The following is a 17,492-nucleotide window of genomic DNA, read 5'->3' as shown; positions in this document are numbered from 1 at the left end:
CAAAAGGCTGCTCCTTTAAAACTGTCAAAAACATTAACAGAAAAAAAAATAATAATAATAAACATGATGGCATTATGAATGTTCTAGAAGAGATGAACAAAAAAAAAAAACAAAACCAAAAACTTGTTACTGCACTAATTACAGTATTTAAAGATATATGCAAAAAAAAAAAAAAAAAATTAAGATAATGACCTGCCCAGCCACCACACAAAAGGTGATGGCAAATTTATTCACACTACAATACTAACAATTTTAAAAAAGTTTTGTTTTTTTTCCTGCATTTTTATACTAAAATCACTTTGTTCTTTTTATACAATTGATAAGTTTATATTCACGTGGTGAGCAAAAATCACACCAGAATCAGCACCGTTTTGTTTTGTGGTTTCTTTTTGTTGTCGTTTTGGTTTTTTTGGTTTTTTTGTGGGTTTTGTTTTGTTGGTGTTTTTGTTTTTTGTTTTTTTTTTAAGCTTTTTTTTTTTTTCCATGTTTTTAATGCTTGTCCCCGATGTTTCAATAATGGTAAAAAATAAATCAGTTTATTGAAACCTCATAGCATGTGGCTTAAAAATCAATCCAAGGTGCCCGGCGTGGAGCAAAGGGATGGGAGCAGACGAGCTGGTGGCATCTGGGATCTTCTCACCGTGACACATCTGTCCACCCCAGCCAGTCCAGGTTCTCTATAATATATATATCATTCATTTTATCTTTAAAAAAGGGGGGGGAAAACTGGTTTTCTTTAGGAATTAGTGTCTTGTAAAATCCTCTTCAGCCTTCCCTCTCTAAAACCACTCATGGGACGGGGTGAGGGGAGTTCCTTCACGGAGGAACCCAACACTGAGACACGACCAGGGCGTGGACCAGAGCTGGTTTGAACGGAGAAAATCCAGGAGGGAGAGAGCCAGGGGTCACAGGGATTGGAAGGACTCTGGGATTCTTCTCATCAGATGAGAAAAAAGCCATGGGGGTTGGAGAGAACTGAGGGTGTTTGTAGGAAACACCCCTGGAAAGGCCCCACCACAACGTCCTGCGAGATGGGGGAGGAATTAATTCATTTATAGATCCAAAAAAAAAAAAAAAACCAAACCCAAAAACAACCAACCAACCAAAAAACCAACCAAACCAACAAAAAACCAACCAGCAGAACCTGCCCCGGGGCTGTGCCAAGCAAACCCAGAGCCAGCACCTCCCGCTCCCTCCCAGAAACGAAGTCCCATCAAGCATCCAGAGTTTATTGTGGGTGAACTGGAGGTGAGTGGGCGGGAGGGATCCAGGCAATGAGCGACATTCCAAGGACGGGCGGCTCTCCCTGGCTCTGACAACACTCAGCACGTTCAGAGAGGAGGCCAGGACAGCTCGGGTGGCAAAAAAAAAAATGCAACAGCCACCCCTGCACACACAGCTGTGAAACCCAGCAGCTTTCCAGGAGCAGGGAGGGGAGAACAACATCACGGAGACGGGATTTGCTTTCACTCCTTCCTCAAGTAACAGTCGGTGGCACAGCCCTAAGTGTCACAAACCCTTGGCTTTCCTTGAGCGGGGTTTTTTTTTCTTTTTATTTTTTTTTCTTTTCTCTTTTTTTTTTTTGAATTTTTTGTGTGGTTTTGTGTCCTTTTTTTTTTTTTTTTTTTTTTCCCTCCTCTCTCTCTTCTTTCTCTTTTAAATGGAAATTCAGACAGTATGTGAATCTATGGGGTTGGAAGGAGTCAGTCTCAAAAGGGGCCGGCGGCCGTGGCGGAGCTGGTGTCGGGGAGCCCGTTCTCCTGCGTGTCCTGGGCCGAGGTGCTCGCCTGCCGCTGGGCCAGCGCTGAGCTCGAGTGTTTGCACTTGGGTGAACCACACTGACAGCTGAAGAATTTGCCTTTGATGTCCCAGAACCTGTCCCCGTAGTCGAAGCTGCAAGAGAGAGACAAAGGAGGGGTCAGGGAACGGCAGCAGCAAAGGGGAGAGAGAGTACGTGATGCTGCTGAGGCTTCGGGGAATCCCGGGATGGTTTGGGGTGGAGGAACCTGAAAGATCATCCTATTCCATGGGCAGGGACATCTTCCATTGGAGCTCCATCCAACCTGGCCTTGGACACCTCCAGGGATGGGGCAGCCACAGCTTCTCTGGGCACCCTGTGCCAGGGCCGCCCCACCCTCATTGTGGGAGACTTCTTCCTTGATCTAATCTAATCTAATCTAATCTAATCTAGTCTAGTCTAGTCTAGTCTAGTCTAATCCATCCCTGCCCTATGGCAGTGGAAGCCATTCCCCCGTGTCCTGTCCCTCCATGCCTTGTCCCCAGTCCCTCTGCAGCTCTCCTGGAGCCCCTTTAGGCCCTGCAAGGGGCTCTGAGCTCTCCCTGGAGCCTTCTCTTCTCCAGGTGAGCACCCCCAGCTCTCCCAGCCTGGCTCCAGAGCAGAGAGGCCCCTGGAGCAGCTCTGTGGCCTCCTCTGGCCTCTCTCCAGCAGCTCCAGCTCCTTCCTGTGCTGGGCCCCGGGGCTGGGGCAGCTCTGCAGGTGGGGTCTCACCTGAGCACAGGGGCAGAGGGGCACAATCCCCCTGCCCTGCTGCCCACGCTGGGGCTCAGCCCAGGGCAGGGGGTTCAGGGCTCTGAGTGGACACGGCCAGGTTGAGCCTGGGGCTTTGCAAACTTCAAGGGGATCCCCAAAACACAACCCCTGGAGCAAAGGGCTGGAGAGACCCAGAGCTCTCGTCCCCCCTCGATGGTGGCAGGGGGGTGGCACGTACCCGATCTCCTCTCCAGCCTCTATGTGCCTGGTGCTGAAGAAGGCGATCCTGGGGAAGCGCAGGTCCTGGTGGGACATGAACACCCGCACTGGGATGAGGTTGGGCTCGCACAGGTGGTTGATGAAGCGGCTGATGTTGCCATAGAAACGGGCATCGATGCAGTAAACCTCTCCATCCTGGGGAGAAACGGGGCAGCGCTCGTTAGGGCACGCTGGCTTTGGGAGTTACTGGATTAAATAAATGACCAGGCTGTTGGTGTCCCCATTAATACCCCAGAGAGCTCCAGGAACAGCCAGGGCAGGGCACTCACTGCGGGTTTGGAAGGATTGAAAACACACACACACACTTTTATAATCAATTTATATTCAACAGTACCCTGAAAAAAGAGTTTTCTGCACAGCACTCTGCCCCCACACACCCCAAGAGCTGTTTTTTAACACTCTGGCACACCACTTCTCCCAACCCAAGCACCAGTTTGGCACAACGGGATTGATGTTCAGTGCAGACACCTTGTGGGTACCAGCCCCTGGATGGGGGAACAGGCATCTGTTCTGTCCTCTAATTGAACATGACAGCTTGGAAACACAAAGCCAGAGCCTGGAGAAAACACAGGGTTTTGCAGATAAGAGTGAAAGTGAGAACACAGAAATTCCCTTTCCAGAGAGCCCAGAGAGCAGTAATACTTTGTTTTCCTTGAAAATAAAAGAACTCCCCTCAGGGCTTTTTTATTCCAGCAGAGAATGACTGTGCAAAGCAGAGGCTTTAATTACAGCAGCTAATTTCAGTTGCAAAGAGGCCAAAAGCAAAAGGATCCATTAGTGGTGCTCCAAGCCCCTTTTGGACAAGCACCTCGGATCGTTAATGGACGAGCTGTGCCAGGTCACACTCGGGGGTGCAGGAGCCCAGGAAATCATCCCAAAAACTGGGACAGGCACCACCCCAACAGGCCTGGAGCACACACGGTGTCACCAGCTCTGATTGCATAAATCAATGATTCAAATGATTTCACTCCCCCAGTTTCATCCATGGAAATGCCACGGTGGGGCAGGATGGCAGCACCACCCCCACACCCACAGCAGGACCCGGGACACTCCATGATCACCTCACATGGGGCTGTGAGTGACAACTCAAGGAACAGGGACAACAAATGACAACCCAGACAACAGCAATGACAGCCCAAGCACTCTCACCACAGCACAGATCCATTCAGGCCGTTCCTTCCAGACACACCAGGACCTCGAGGCCCCTCTGGGGTTGGGATTCACACCCTTGGCAATGCCTCATCACTCACAGGACCTGCTGGCTCTGCCCTGCCCTTCTCTGCCCAGCCTGATGGGCAGCTTTAACCATCCCTCAGTGATTTGGTGCCTGGTTTTCTACAGATGCTCCACCTTGGCCTCCCTCCCTGCTTCCCAGGAGCCAGCACAGAGGTTCTCCCTCAGGGATGCAAGAGGCAGGGCCCAGGCAGGCTCTTGCTCATAAATGCACAAACCAGGCTGAAGTCCCTTTCAACTTCTTAATTCCAGTCCAACCCCCTGTTTTCACACCAGACTCATTGTTTATCCTTTTTCAGCTCTCAAATGTGTGTTGCTTTAAAAAATAGACAAGAACAAAAAATAAAGCCCAGCTTCTTTGTCACCAGCTGATGACAGAAACAAGGCACAGAGTGTTTTACAGCCTTCCTTGGAAGCCACCCCACTCCTGCGAGTCCCCAGCTCACCTTTTCTCACTTCTCCTTCCCCAGGGAGAGTCTGAAGTCATGGCCTTGCTTAAAACTTTCAGATGGTGCTTTGCAAAGCCAAATTTCTGCCTTGAGAGCCCTCACAGAGCAGTGCAGGGAAACAAGCAGCAGAACAAGCCCCTGCCAGGGTATCTCATGGATCCTTTATGAGTGAACAGGGTTTGCTGGGGTTTTTTTCAGTCTTCAGCTCATCATCACTTTATGAAGAACTCACAGAGCTGCCAATCATACAGGTGCCAGCTTCAGAGTACCAAACCCTGGACAACTGACCTCAGGATGCTCCAAGGGGTTTGACAGAGGAGCATCTTGCTCAGAAGTGGCGTGGGCAGCACGAGTTGGTTCTGCTGCCCTTTTAACCAGCCCTAAATCTCACCTCAACCACATTTCCACCAAAGCACAGCAGTTGTGCTCTCTGCAGGATTTTGCTGTACATCAAGATGGAGACAAACTTTCTCTGGGCTCTTTTGGGGAGGCAGGACCTCGGGTTTGTCTCTCTGGACACCTGCAGACACCGTACCTTGTTGTCCAGGTCGAAGAGGTAGGAGTCCTCCTCACGGACATCGGCCTCGGAGTCGGAGATCAGCTCCCCAACATACCTGTGGGCAGAGGACAGGCAGGAATGAGAGGCTCCTGTGATCACAGGTTTGAACACTTCTTTTTGGGAAGAGAGAGGCACAGGGAGGCAGCCCAGCCACAGATGGGCAAGCACAGCCCCAGTGCTGGTCAGCTCCGAGCCACCAAACAGAGCCCTGTTAACGTCCAGCAGTGAAAATCTGGCTCCAAACTCTTTTCCCTTCAGAGCAACACTTAAATAATATTAAAAATGACTTTAATGATATTAAAACCACTTTAATATTAAAAATCAATTTACATTTTTCCTGAGGAATAAGTTTCCTTTTGTAAATCTCTTTGTTGGCCAAGGTCAACACACGAATCCAAGTCTCCTGAAGTTCCTGGTCAGACTCAGGTTGTCCCACAACCACTGCAGTGCTCATGCTGTTCACACCCCAAAACAAAACGTTTGTGTCTGCCCCTCCTGTATTTCCCAGGGTATTTTGAGCAATTAGAGGCTACACAACTTAAAAAGTTTTGGTTTAAAAGTCCTAGGTCCTGGCGGGATCCCTGGAAGGATCTGGGCTTCTTTCTCAGAATAAATCCAAGCTGTGACCCCAGCTACAACCACCCTGTTGTAAAAACAGGTGACAGGCAGGTCCTCCAAGCAGAATGATGCAGATTTTGCTTGGCCTGGGCTTGCTGAGAAGTTCCAAATGCAGCCCCACCTTTCACAGCCAGAGAGGTCTGGGTTTGGTGCAAACCTCCCCTGCTGCAGGAGTCCCCATGGCACTGGTGTTCCCACATCTCCCTGTCTCCATTTTAAATAGCTTGGGACCATCAAGGTTTAACACTTCCTGCCCTGAGCTGCTTCAGTCAAAGTAACAGACTCAGAGTGGAGGGACTGAGGGAGGATGTGAGAAAGAAGCAGCAGCACAGCAGCTTTGCAAGTGTCCAAGGACAGGGCTTGGAGCAATCTGGGACAGTGGAAGGTGTCCCTGCCCATGGGACAGTGGAAATGAGATGGGATTTAAGGTCCCTCCCAACCCAAACCAGTCAGTGTTTCTGATTTTGGTATGTGAGTGCTCCCAGCCTGCAGTGAAACACAAATTATTGCACATGAATAAATATTCTTTGCAGCATCAACAGAACTCCCATGACCAGCAGTCCTCTCACAGCATTCCCACAGCCCTCAGGCACATTCCAAGTGTTAAACAACTGCCTCCAATCCCCCTGCGGCTCAAGGCAGCATTTAACTCCCAGGCTGGGGAGGCTGAGAGCCAGGAAACACGAACCTGGAGAGGATCCCTGTGCTCTGTGACCAGGGATTTTTGGCTGTAGCTCCCAACTGGGAGCCTCCTGTTTGCCCTCACTGCTCTACTGCGGGAAATCACCCACTCCTTGGAGGCCTAAAGCACAGAAACGTGGCCAGAGAGGGAGAGAAGCTGCTGTGGAAAGGCCCAGCAGGCAGCAGCAGCAGCTGAGAACAGCTGAATAATTCTGCCCAGAGAGGCCCCGTGCCCAGGAACAGCCACTGCAGGGCTATAATTCCATGAAATAAAATACCACAATCAAATGAAAAATTGTTAGTTTGATGCTCCTTTAAAGCCTATTTCTTGTAACTCATTTCCTTTCCAAGGCTGTTCACAGATAGCAACAGGTCCCTGATTTTCCAGGCCCAAAGTTAGGGGAGGACATGCAAGGAGTGCATGTTCCTACCCAAAAAACAGCAGGAGCCCCTTCATTTAAGAGCTCCTGCAGTCAAGGCAGTGTCTTTCTTCCCACCAGGATGTTCAGCAGGCTGATGGCAAATAACTCCATCCCAGAGCTTCACAGGGCCACTCAGCACTGCTCAAACAGGCTGGCCTTGACTGGGGTTGGAACTGATAATCCTGGAGGTCTTTTCCAACCTTAACGACTGTGATCAGAGGGCACTCCATGCAAAAACCAAGAGCAACAAGCAGTCCCTAGCACAGGCTCCAGTGTTTCCCACAGGATGTGGGAGCAGGAGGCCTGGGGCTTCTCTGGCTGAAGGTGTGGCTAAAACACCTGGCCTGATGCAGCTGGTACCTTCCTAAAGCACTGCTGAAACACAGTGTATATTCCAAACCCATAAATGGATGCAAAAGGAACAGAGCAGATCCTCTGCTTTCTGCATCCCACTAATTCCCAGCCTTTCCAACAAAAGTCAGCAGCAGCTGTGCTGTTTGCAGAAGGAGCAGCTCCACCACCTACCAAGCATGAAGAGAACAGATTCAACCCAGCCCACAGCAACAGCTGCACAGGGTGAGCAACAGCAGCTTCTGAACAGCACCAAATTCCAAGGCCAGGGAGAAACCTGCACGTGAGCAAAGCCTTGAGGAGCTGCAGAGCTCTGGGGGAGCCCAGTGGGACAGGAGGGTGGCACTGCCACCTCCCCTCGCCAAGCTGCTGCTTCCAGGGCTGTGCTGGAGGGACAGGAGGCAGCTACAGAGTCACAGAATCATCACAGTTGGGAGAGACCCTCAGGATCATCGAGTCCCATCATGACCCCAGCACCACCACAATCACCCCAAACCATGTCCCCAGCTGCCACGTCCAGATTCTTTTTGAACACTCCCAGAGGTGGTGACTCCAACACCTCGCTGGGTGACTCATTCCAGTGCCTGACCACTCTTTCAGCAAAAAGCCATTTTCCTATCTCTGATCTGAACCTCCCCTGGTGCAGCTTGAGGCTGTTTTCCCTTCCACTGATTCCCTGGGAGCAGAGCCTGACCCCCCCCCCCGGCTGCCCCCTCCTGTCAGGGACTTGTGCAGAGCCACAAGGGCCCCCCTGAGCCTCCTTTGCTCCAGCCTGAGCCCCTTTCCCAGCTCCCTCAGCTGCTCCTGGTGCCCGTGAAGAGTTACAGAATAAAGGTCACACCAATGCAATCATCCTTCCAAAGCAGAGTAACGACCCCTGGACAAAACAACTGCCCTCCCAGGGCTCTGATCCAGGTGTTTAACACCAAATGCTCTTCCAGAGGAGCTGATCCCGGGATCTGCTGTGTCCTGGCAGCCTCAGGCACTGCCAGCACTAGGGCTGCTTTCCAGAGAGGAGGAAAAGAAGGAGCTCATAGAGAATCACAGGAAGGACTCATGGAGCAGAGGACTGAGCTGGTGAGTGTGTGGCACAAGGAAGAATGTGCACGGGCACAGCGTTAATTAGCTCAGCTGGTTAGCAAGCAGCTCATTTAGATAACGAAGATAGTGCCCAGCACTGAAACAGTGCCAGCAGCTCCTGGCAAGTGTGGGGGCAGAGTCAGGCTGTGGGATCTGCACCCCATCAGCCCCACGTGCTCTGCAATGTCTGTGTTCATCACACCTTCCCTGGGCTGCCTCCTCACTGCCTGCTCCTGCTGTGTGCTGCCATTCCAGCAGCATTTGCTGAAGTCAGTGCCTTTTTTCCTTTGGGAGCAGTTTATTCACAGGCTCTGGCTCGTCCCTGGGCACTGCACTGGGACTCTGGGACCTTTGGTACTTATGGAAAGCCCTGCATGAGGACAGGCCTGAGCCACTCTCCACAAACAGCAGCTTTTGGCTTTATCTCTAAAAAAAAATTTTAGCAGCTGGCAGCTCCTGACACAGAAGAAATACTTGGCCAATTTGCTGCAGAATTATCTTTTCCTTTCTTTTTTCTTTAAAATACTGCAATAATCTCCCTCAATCCCCCACCCCAATTCCATAACACATCAATAACTAGTTCTAAAAACCCCCAGCACCTATTTCCATGACAGACATGAGTCCAGTCTTATTTAGAAGGTCTTCACTCACTGTTGTATTGCAATGAAGACAACACTTTCCAAACTATTTAATAAAGCACACATACCACTTTAAAGGCTAAAACTGTGGGGTCTGATGACAGGTTTTTCACTTGACATAAATCTGAACATTTCTGTGCCTAAGTACTTTATTGAGTCAGGGCCAAAACATGTGCTTAACCCCAAGTGCTTCACTGTTTTGCTGAATCAGACTAAAGCCAGAGCTGTGACACTGGAAAAGCTCTGGAGAAGTCAGGATTGAAGCAGAGAAAGTTGTTCCAAACTGCCCTGGCCCGCAGTGTCCCATATCCACAGCACATGAATGAGTTGAGCACATTTGCAGCACAACCCAAATGTGCTTTTCCCCCATCACTTGGGTTCCAGAGGGGGAAGAGCTGAGCCCAGATCCCAGCAAGACAGAGGGGGGTGGAGAAAGCTCCACACTGTGAGGAAAAGGACAGACAGAGCAGGAAGTGGAGTCAGGAAACCTCTGGTTGAGGGCAGCAGCTGGGCTCGATGCCAGCTTGATTTGCATGAAAACCTCTCCTTAAAGAAGAGCAAAGTTCGTGTGCCCTGGGGAAGTGCTGGATTTGGGAAGTGCTGGATTTGCTGGGCTGATGGAAGCTGCACAACTTACTCGCACACAAAGGTTCCCAGAGGAATGTCCTGCATCGTCCGCACTCCCCAGCCCATCTTTTGTGTCCGGTAAAGCTGCAACCGAGTCCTGGGAAAGAGGAGAAGAGGAAATGAAGCCACATTGATGGCAGCACTCCACAGAAAGAACGGATTTTCATGAAGAGATGAGCAAAAAGCCAGCACCTTCCACCACCACGCACTCCCAGAGGATTTTAATGTTCACCCTCCCGTTCTCACACTGCAGGGATGCTCCACTCCCACAGCTCCCAGCTGCAGGCAGATGCTGGCATGGAAACAGCCCAGAGACAAGGGACAGGTGCCAGGCAGCCCCTTCTGCCTGCCCAGCTGCACCCCTGGGGAAGAGGGGACAGGGCTGGATGCTCTGTGTGATGATGATTTACAGAGGATATCAGAATCCCACAGCATTTCCTTCCCCTCCATGCAGCCCTGGGAGAAGCAGGGAAGGTGGAAGGGGATTTAAGGCAGTGGAGCTGAGCAGGGAGTGGTGCTGAGGGCGAAGGCAGGGAGCTCCCAGGGACTAAAGAACACCTTGAGCTAAGTGCTCTGACCCCTCTGCCCCTCTGCCAGGACCAGGGCATTCAGCAATTCCACCATATCCAGCTGCCTGGCTGAAAGACATGGAAGAAACACTGCAACTTGAGACTTCTTGGTGTAACAGCCACTCTGTGGAATTTTACTGATTGGGTTTATAGGCAGAGAAACAATCCTGTAAGTCATTCTGCCTCGTGCTCAGCCAGAACCTGAGTTAAGTGCAGGATGAACAGTCTCCAGGGCTAGAAAAAGCTTGCTCTGTCCCTGAGGGAACCCAAACCCACTCTCAGCAACGCTGTTATCGGAATTAAATGAAATCTGATGCTCACCTTAACTTCACCCTGTTGCTTTTCCCAGTACTTCTCTTCCCCCTCCCCACTCCCTGCTGCACCGTCAGCTCAAACCACGGGATGTGAATTTCATCCTGTTTGCCCACAGCTTCACTAGGGCAAACCATGACCTCAGGAGAGTGATTGCTCTCAGAGACACTGGGTCTAACACTGGGTTTGGGGCTTGGGGAAGCTCCCCCAGGTTTTGCCTCGTCCAGCAGAGCAGAGCAGAGCCCAGCTCAGGTCTGGGCTCTGCACTGGAGCCGACACCGGCGGCAGCGGGGCCACGGCTCTGAGCTGAGCCTGCCAGCTGAGCTGGGCCAGGCTGCCAGCTGGATACGTGTGCTCTGCCAGGCAGAGTTAATTTGAGTGAATCTGACAAAGGAAGCACTGAAAATGGAGCAGCAGCACCCCTGTGTCAGCTGCAGCCCCACAGCAGGAGCCTTTCCCGCTGCTTCCCCAGGGACCGCGGGCTCTGCCCAGCACCTGACCCTCCTTCCCAGCAGAGCTGCTCCCCCTGGCTCGTGGGGGGGCTTCCAACCCTTCCCATCTTTCAGAAAAAATGCTTCAGCAAGGCAAAAAATGCAAAAGCAACAGCTCTGGCTGTACAGCTCCTGAAGAAACACCCACGGAGGCACTGGAACTCGGGAGCTTGGCAGGGAAAACCAGAGAGAGGTAAAGTTCTGTGGAAACACATCGAGTTTCTTCCTTGCTTATTTTTAACATTGCAAAATGTCATTGAAACTACAAAGCTTGCAAAAAGAGTGCTGTCAGCACTATAAAAAAAAAATCCAAAAAGTCTTTTTTTTTTTCCAGTGGGATCCCTTTGAGCTTAGTGCAGTGTCAAACTCCTCCACAGCAGAGGTCCAAACCAAAACATGGACATTTTTAGCCAGGCACCAAAATCCTACTGGTCTTACCTGGAGCAGCAAGGCCAACAGGTGTTCAGGTATCCAGTTCAGGGGGAATCATGCCAATAACTTGGGAATTTTGAGCAGCCCAGTCTGGGCATGCTGGCCTGTATTTCTCATCTAGACTGCTGGCTCACGAGACCTTCGGAATGAAGACTCTGCAGCTCTGTTGCTGTCATGTCCTTCTCAGCTCTCCCTCTGAGACACCACACTTGGGCTGTGCATGCAAACCCACAAGCCATTTGTATGTTTTATGGTCAGCTGATGAAAGAACACTGCAGTTCCCACCTGATGGTGCCATGGGCAGGGTGCAAATATTAATTGAGATGTTAATTGAGCTCATCAACCCACTGCTGCTTCATTCCCACCGGCAGCACGCAGGAACCCACTTCCATCCCACCAGTCCCAGCTTCTGTGCTGGGTTTTGTGGGTTTATGGGTGAGCTGAGAGCAGGAAGCTCACGGGTTTGGGGTTGGTCCTGGCCAGATCAGCTGTGTTTGGCCCCTCCTGCTCACCTGAGGCCGTTCTGCACCACCCGGTTCCTGCAGGTTCTCCAGCACGAGCACGCGTGGTTGCACTCAAAGATCAGGGGGGGCTCAGCCATGTTGAACTCAGGCAGGAGTCGGCCATCCTGAGGGAGAGAGCCACCCCAGACTGGGTTATTTGTCTGCTACTGGGATCCCCAAAACCACAGGGAGAAATTCCCCCCAGGGTAAATCAGGCCAGAAAACCCCAAGGCGGAGTCGTGCCCTGACCTCCCCAAATCCAGCGTCAGAGTTCAGGTTCTGCAGTGATTTTGCTCTACTCTGACAGCAGCACTGTCACCCACAGCTGACAAACAGCCAGAGAATTTAGATTTTTGCTGCCTGGCATCACCCTACACAGCACTAAAAAATACCTCCCGGTGCTGGGCAGAAAACTGGTGTGCATCATCATCATCGTTATTGTCATTTGCTGTGCTGGAGCAGAGAAGTGGATGTTTAGTCTGCCTCTGGAATAAGGCCTGAACTTCCAGAGTCCAAGGCCAGTACACCCACGTTCTGTGAACCACATTACCTTCCCAAATAACAGTCCCAAAAAATTCAGTTCAATTATTTACCAACATACAGGATTAAGGAAGTGATGGATGCAATTTATTCTATTTAACAAATTTGGCTTTTAAGGCTTGAGAGGTGTAATCACCTATTAATGTGTAAATAAAATGGCTACAAAGCCAAGAAAGATGCCAACATTCCTCCTGGGAGAAACCTGCAGAGATTCACAGAACTTCTGATCTTTGCAGCACCTGCCCAAAGAAGAATCTCCAAACCTCCCTGGAGGGTTGAAGCATTTACCCGAAACAAACCTGACTTCTGGCAGTGTGGCAGTGAAAACATCTTTACTTTGCCTTCAACCACAAGAATCACAATAAATAAAAGCAGCTAAAAAAAAAAATTCTCTCTCTCCTCCCTTCCCTTTGTTTACATCTTACAGCACTTTCCACGTTGCTCTGAAATGGAAGCTGACTTCACGCATGGGTTATTAAATGCTCCCTATCACATGGGTGTAATTAATGGCTCAGTTGGCACGAGAGGAACACAAATAAGTAACACAAGAAAAGCTGCCCTAAGCACACAGTTTGGATTATCACACACGTCTCAGAGCTGAGACTACAACTTCAGGCATTTTAAGTCAAGAAGAAAGGAGCTGGAATTACAGAAGCAGAGAATGGTTTGGGTTGGAAGGGACTTTAAAGCTCGGCTCATTCCAGCCCCTTCCATGGGCAGGGACATCTCCCACTAGACCAGGGTTGCTCCAAGCCCTGTCCAACCTGGCTTTGAGTTGGTTTTGAGTGAAAAGAACTGAATTAGGCAAAGTTGAGCTCTCAAGCCCTGGTGTGAGCCAGGAGGGGGCTGTGTGTCCTCACCTTGTCGTACCAGCAGCGCATGCTGAGCTGGCCACACATGCAGTTACTGGAGGAGCAGTCATCTATGCAGACACAATACTGCAAGAGAAGCAAAGGGTCAATTCCACACCACTCACACTACTGAAACCACATCTCCTCCTCCTGGTGCAGCTCCTCAGCCAGAAGGATCAGCAGCTCCACCATTCAGTGGCAGTTTAACTCCATTATTTATTTCTGTGTGCACTGAGCACCAAAGGACTCTGCCCTGCAAGGAGGGATCTCATTCTGAGCCAGCCTCACTGCTCACGGGAGGATGTCCCTGTTATTACCCACCCCCATGCCCTGCGAGCTGCTCTCCACACTTGGGGACAAGGAAAGCTCCAAGGAGGGACCAGAGCTGGGAGATGATGCAACTGTGCTCACTCCTCCCCTGCTGCTTCCCACTTCCCACTCCAGCTGGCTGCTTCCCCAGCATCCCCCAGCCAGCACAGCCCCACCACCAGCTGCTGCTCAACAGGGACTGGCCACGGGAAGGTCCCTTCAGCCACCTCAGAGCTGTGCCCAGCAGGGCTCACCCTCACCCTAACCCTAAACTTTCCCCACCCAGCCCTTCCAGGACTGCAGCATCACATCCAAGACCTTGGCCTGGGTGCTGCAGTCCATGGGAAAGGTCTCCCAACAAATCCCTGACTCTCCAGCCTCAGAACAGAGGATAAGGATAAATGAGAGCCACAGCAGCCAGCACCAGATGGCCGCTGCTACAGCTGAACACAGAGCTCAGCTTAAGCCTCAAAACTGAAGAAAATCAAAATCCCATCTCCTACATAAGAGCTGGAGGTGAGGAACTCAACCTTAGCTGGAATTTGACAGCAATATTAGGACTCAGCATTCCCAACTGGAATGCCAAATCTGTTCTGAGGAGCACTGCACAGCCCAGACCAGGAGCAAACCAGGATCCCTCACCTGTAAATGAGTGATGTTCCTGTCAATGTCCATCGGGGAGGTGACACAGTTCTGTGACACATATTTGTAGTTGCTGGGACAGGGCTCACTGTCCACGGAATTGACACAGGGAATGGGGATCCGCTCGTAGCCCCGGGCAATGTCTCTGTCAGTGGAGAAAGAACTGTCACAGAAGGAAAGTCCCCCCAAAGAAGGGGCCATTCAAACACCATCCTTGAGCACTGAGCACTCAAAGCCATTCAGACTAGAACAGAGCTCATGTTTTCCCACCCTGCCTCATAGACGGTTCTTTGTGCTTGTGAGTATTTCCATTTGGAGGATGAATTTGCAAACCATGGACTGAATCAGCATGGGCTTAGTTCTGGCTAAGCTCACACTGACCTTCACACCAATTCTTTCTTAAACCAGGCCCCCAGCCTTCCCTGTGCAAGGGCTCAATTTCATGACCCACAAGCAAAGCCAGCCCTATTCTCACCTGCTCACCACCTTCTCTATCTGGGCAGGCTTCTCAGAAGATGATTCTTTGAGAGTCTTGTTCATCTGTAGGGCCACCCAGACCTGAGAGTTAAGGCTGGAGCACTGCAGCGGGGTCTCACCCTCCTTGTTCTTTAAAGTGACATCCGAGCCACGGGAAAGAAAGAGACTGCAAAACAGCAAGGAAGGATAAGGATTCCCCAGGAGAAACCAGGCAAGGGGAAACCAAGCTGCATCACATCCTCCAGCCAGCCCTTAAGGGACGAGGAAGAATCTGTAGTAGTGAATAATCACCTGAGTTTTCTTTATTAAGCATGGTTCAGTGAATCCTTCTGACAGAAGCCACAGACTGGAGCTCTGGGCACCCATGAGAGCTCTGGGCAAACCTTGCCTTGCTTCAGGTACCTTGCTGGTACCAACCTAACTTCAGACAGGCTTGAAACTCTCTCTGGCAGGGAAAGATATGGGGTGGGAAGAGTAGGCTGGAAATGGAAGAGTCCCACAGGAAACTGGTGTTGGACTTGGCCCTTGTTTACACTCACCAGCTTTTGGTGAGAGCATGATGGCTTTATTCAGAGCAGGGATGAAGCAAAGGAAAAGCCCTGTTACCATGCTACTTGTGGGGAAAAAAAAGCTTTAATCAAGGAAGCCTGACACCTTCCTGCTGGGAAGCCCAGGCTGAGCACAGCCCCTCAGACTCCAGAACGCGCCACGTCTGCTGAGCAGCTCTGGCAGCAGCTGGGACCTCGCGCCCACCACCCCTGGGAGCAAAACAAGCCCTCCATCCCAATCCTGGGCTGTGTGTGAAGGCCAAAGGCATTCCAGAGGCTCTCCTGAGCCTGGCAGGCAGCAGCCAGAGAGGCAGGGAGAGGGGTGAGCAGTGCACTTACACCACACACTCGTAGCGGTTCTCTCGGGCCGCGATGTGCAGGGGCGAGTCGCCGTGGATGTTCACGGCGTGCAGGTCACACTTTGCTGCCAGCAGGATCTCAGCAATGTCAACACAGCCAGAAAAAGCAGCCCAGTGCAAACAAATGTTCTCCTCCTGGAAGGAAAGAGAACAGAGCAGAGATTGTTTAAAACCCCCTGGCTTCGGGACCTCACCTTCCTCAGCTCCGCACCTGCAGCGTTCAACGTGTGGCTGCCATCCCCACGCTGCTCCTTCTGGCTGGGAGTGCCAGGGTGGACAGGGAAACCTTGGAGCAGCAAAGGAGGGAGCTCCCACTCCATCCACCTCTGCACACCGAGCACAGGGAGGCTGCACACAAGGCAATCCATCACCTTCCCTACACACACACAGACAGCTCGTCTGTCTCTAAGCCGCAAACCAATCTGGATCAATCCAGGAAAGAGGTGACAGACGTGAACAAACATGCTGGAAAAGGCTGGAAGCTGAGTTTCCCCAGCCCCAAAAGCCAGGAAAGCTACTGTGCCTCCCAGGGCTGCAAAATTAAGGAGAAAAAGAGCACAGCACGAAATTAAGGAGAAAAAGAGCGCACAGGGTATGTGAAGGTGCCAGAAAGAGAATCAGGAGCCATGGGGTAAGCAATCAATCTGACTCCAGGCATCTCTTAAATACTGTGTGTACTCATCTCTCACCAGCAGCACTGGAAATAGCTGAACACTCATCTTTCTGATGGGGATATTTTAAGTGATGATGCTGTTTTCTGTTACACTGCAATTTGCAGCACACGTCGATCCCTTCCCCACAACAGGCTCTGAAGACGTCGATGACAACAGTGAAATGATAGTAATGATCACACAGCTATTCTCCTTTTTTCTTCTTTTTAAAGCAAAAACAAAGCTGTTGCTGGAGTGTTTGAGGTGTTACCACATAACTTAAGGTCCTGCCTTAACTGGGGAGCTACTGCCACCCACCAAGGAGGGGGAGACACTTTTCTACCCAGCTCCTGCCTCCCTTTATGGTATCATCTAGAAAAATCCCATACCAGTGTACAGAAAACATCCATCCTGTGGGTTGCATCCACATGCTGCAGCCCAGACAGGCCACAGACACCTGGCCTGGGGCTCTGCCTTGCATCGCTCCTGCCTAAAAGGCAGCATCACAATCAAAAGCATTTCTCCCAGAGTGGGATGTTTCCCAGCACGAGTGACATTTGTCCTTAACCACATCCATCAGGACACCCCAGCTGCAGGTCCAGGATGGATGTGTGACATGCACAGCTGTTAAGAGCACAGTTTTCTTTCAAGTAAATTGTTGACTGAGTTGATTTGATGTTCATCATTAACGTGTGATCTTGAAGCTGTGACAGATCAAACGAGTCCGTTTTGTTCCGAGTCAGCAATCAGATGGAACAGCCCAAGAAGCCCCCTCTCACCTCGTTTTTAGGAACAGCATTGGATCCAAACCTGCCTGGAAACTGGGAACTACCTAAGTGTGCTGGTTTTAGCTGTGGTTTCTTCCCAGTGGCTGGTGTGGGGCTGTGCTGAACACAGGGGTGGTGACACAGAGATGGTTTTGCTGCTGCTGAGCAGGGCTGACACAGAGCCCCCCTCCACACTGGGGAGGAGACTGGGGGACATGGAAAGCTGGGAGGACACAGCAGGACAGGTGACCCTGACCAAAGGGATATTCCAGACCATCTGACATCAGCTCGGGATATAAAGTGGGGGAAGAAGAAGGAAGGGGGATGTTGGGAGTGATGGTTTTTGTCTTCCCAGGTCACCGCTCTGTGGGATGGGGCCCTGCTCTCCTGGAGGTGCTGAACACCTGTCCAACCATGGGAAGAGGGGAATGAATTCCCTGTTTTGCTTTGCCTGTGTGTGTGGCTTTGGCTTTCCTTATTAAACTGTCTGTATCTCAACCCAGGAGTCTTTTTCTGTCTTTTACCCTTCTGATTCTCTCCCCACTGGGGCTGTGAGGGGCTCGGTGACTGGCTGGGGTTAAACCACACAATCACAGAGACACAGAAGGGTTTGC

General features: G+C 51.0%; 1 protein-coding gene across 18 annotated transcripts in view; it reads right to left on the bottom strand.

The window, feature by feature from the left end:
• Positions 1-468: 468 nt before the first annotated feature.
• Positions 469-17,492, bottom strand: part of EHMT1 (euchromatic histone lysine methyltransferase 1) — a 116,463-nt gene continuing 99,439 nt past the window's right edge. For all 18 annotated transcript variants that reach the window (XM_069031579.1, XM_069031591.1, XM_069031590.1 and 15 more), the window contains 9 exons: positions 15,442-15,596; positions 14,553-14,720; positions 14,078-14,222; positions 13,136-13,213; positions 11,745-11,860; positions 9,439-9,525; positions 4,988-5,066; positions 2,730-2,905; positions 469-1,893 (listed from right to left, as the gene is read on the bottom strand). In XM_069031579.1, the coding sequence (XP_068887680.1) occupies positions 1,710-1,893; positions 2,730-2,905; positions 4,988-5,066; positions 9,439-9,525; positions 11,745-11,860; positions 13,136-13,213; positions 14,078-14,222; positions 14,553-14,720; positions 15,442-15,596 (1,188 nt within the window). In that variant the 3' untranslated portion in view covers positions 469-1,709. The remainder of the gene's footprint in view (positions 1,894-2,729; positions 2,906-4,987; positions 5,067-9,438; positions 9,526-11,744; positions 11,861-13,135; positions 13,214-14,077; positions 14,223-14,552; positions 14,721-15,441; positions 15,597-17,492) is intronic.

This window comes from Aphelocoma coerulescens, chromosome 17 (assembly GCF_041296385.1).
Source record: "Aphelocoma coerulescens isolate FSJ_1873_10779 chromosome 17, UR_Acoe_1.0, whole genome shotgun sequence".
NCBI lineage: Eukaryota > Metazoa > Chordata > Aves > Passeriformes > Corvidae > Aphelocoma > Aphelocoma coerulescens.
This window is presented reverse-complemented; position numbering and strand designations above follow the sequence as displayed.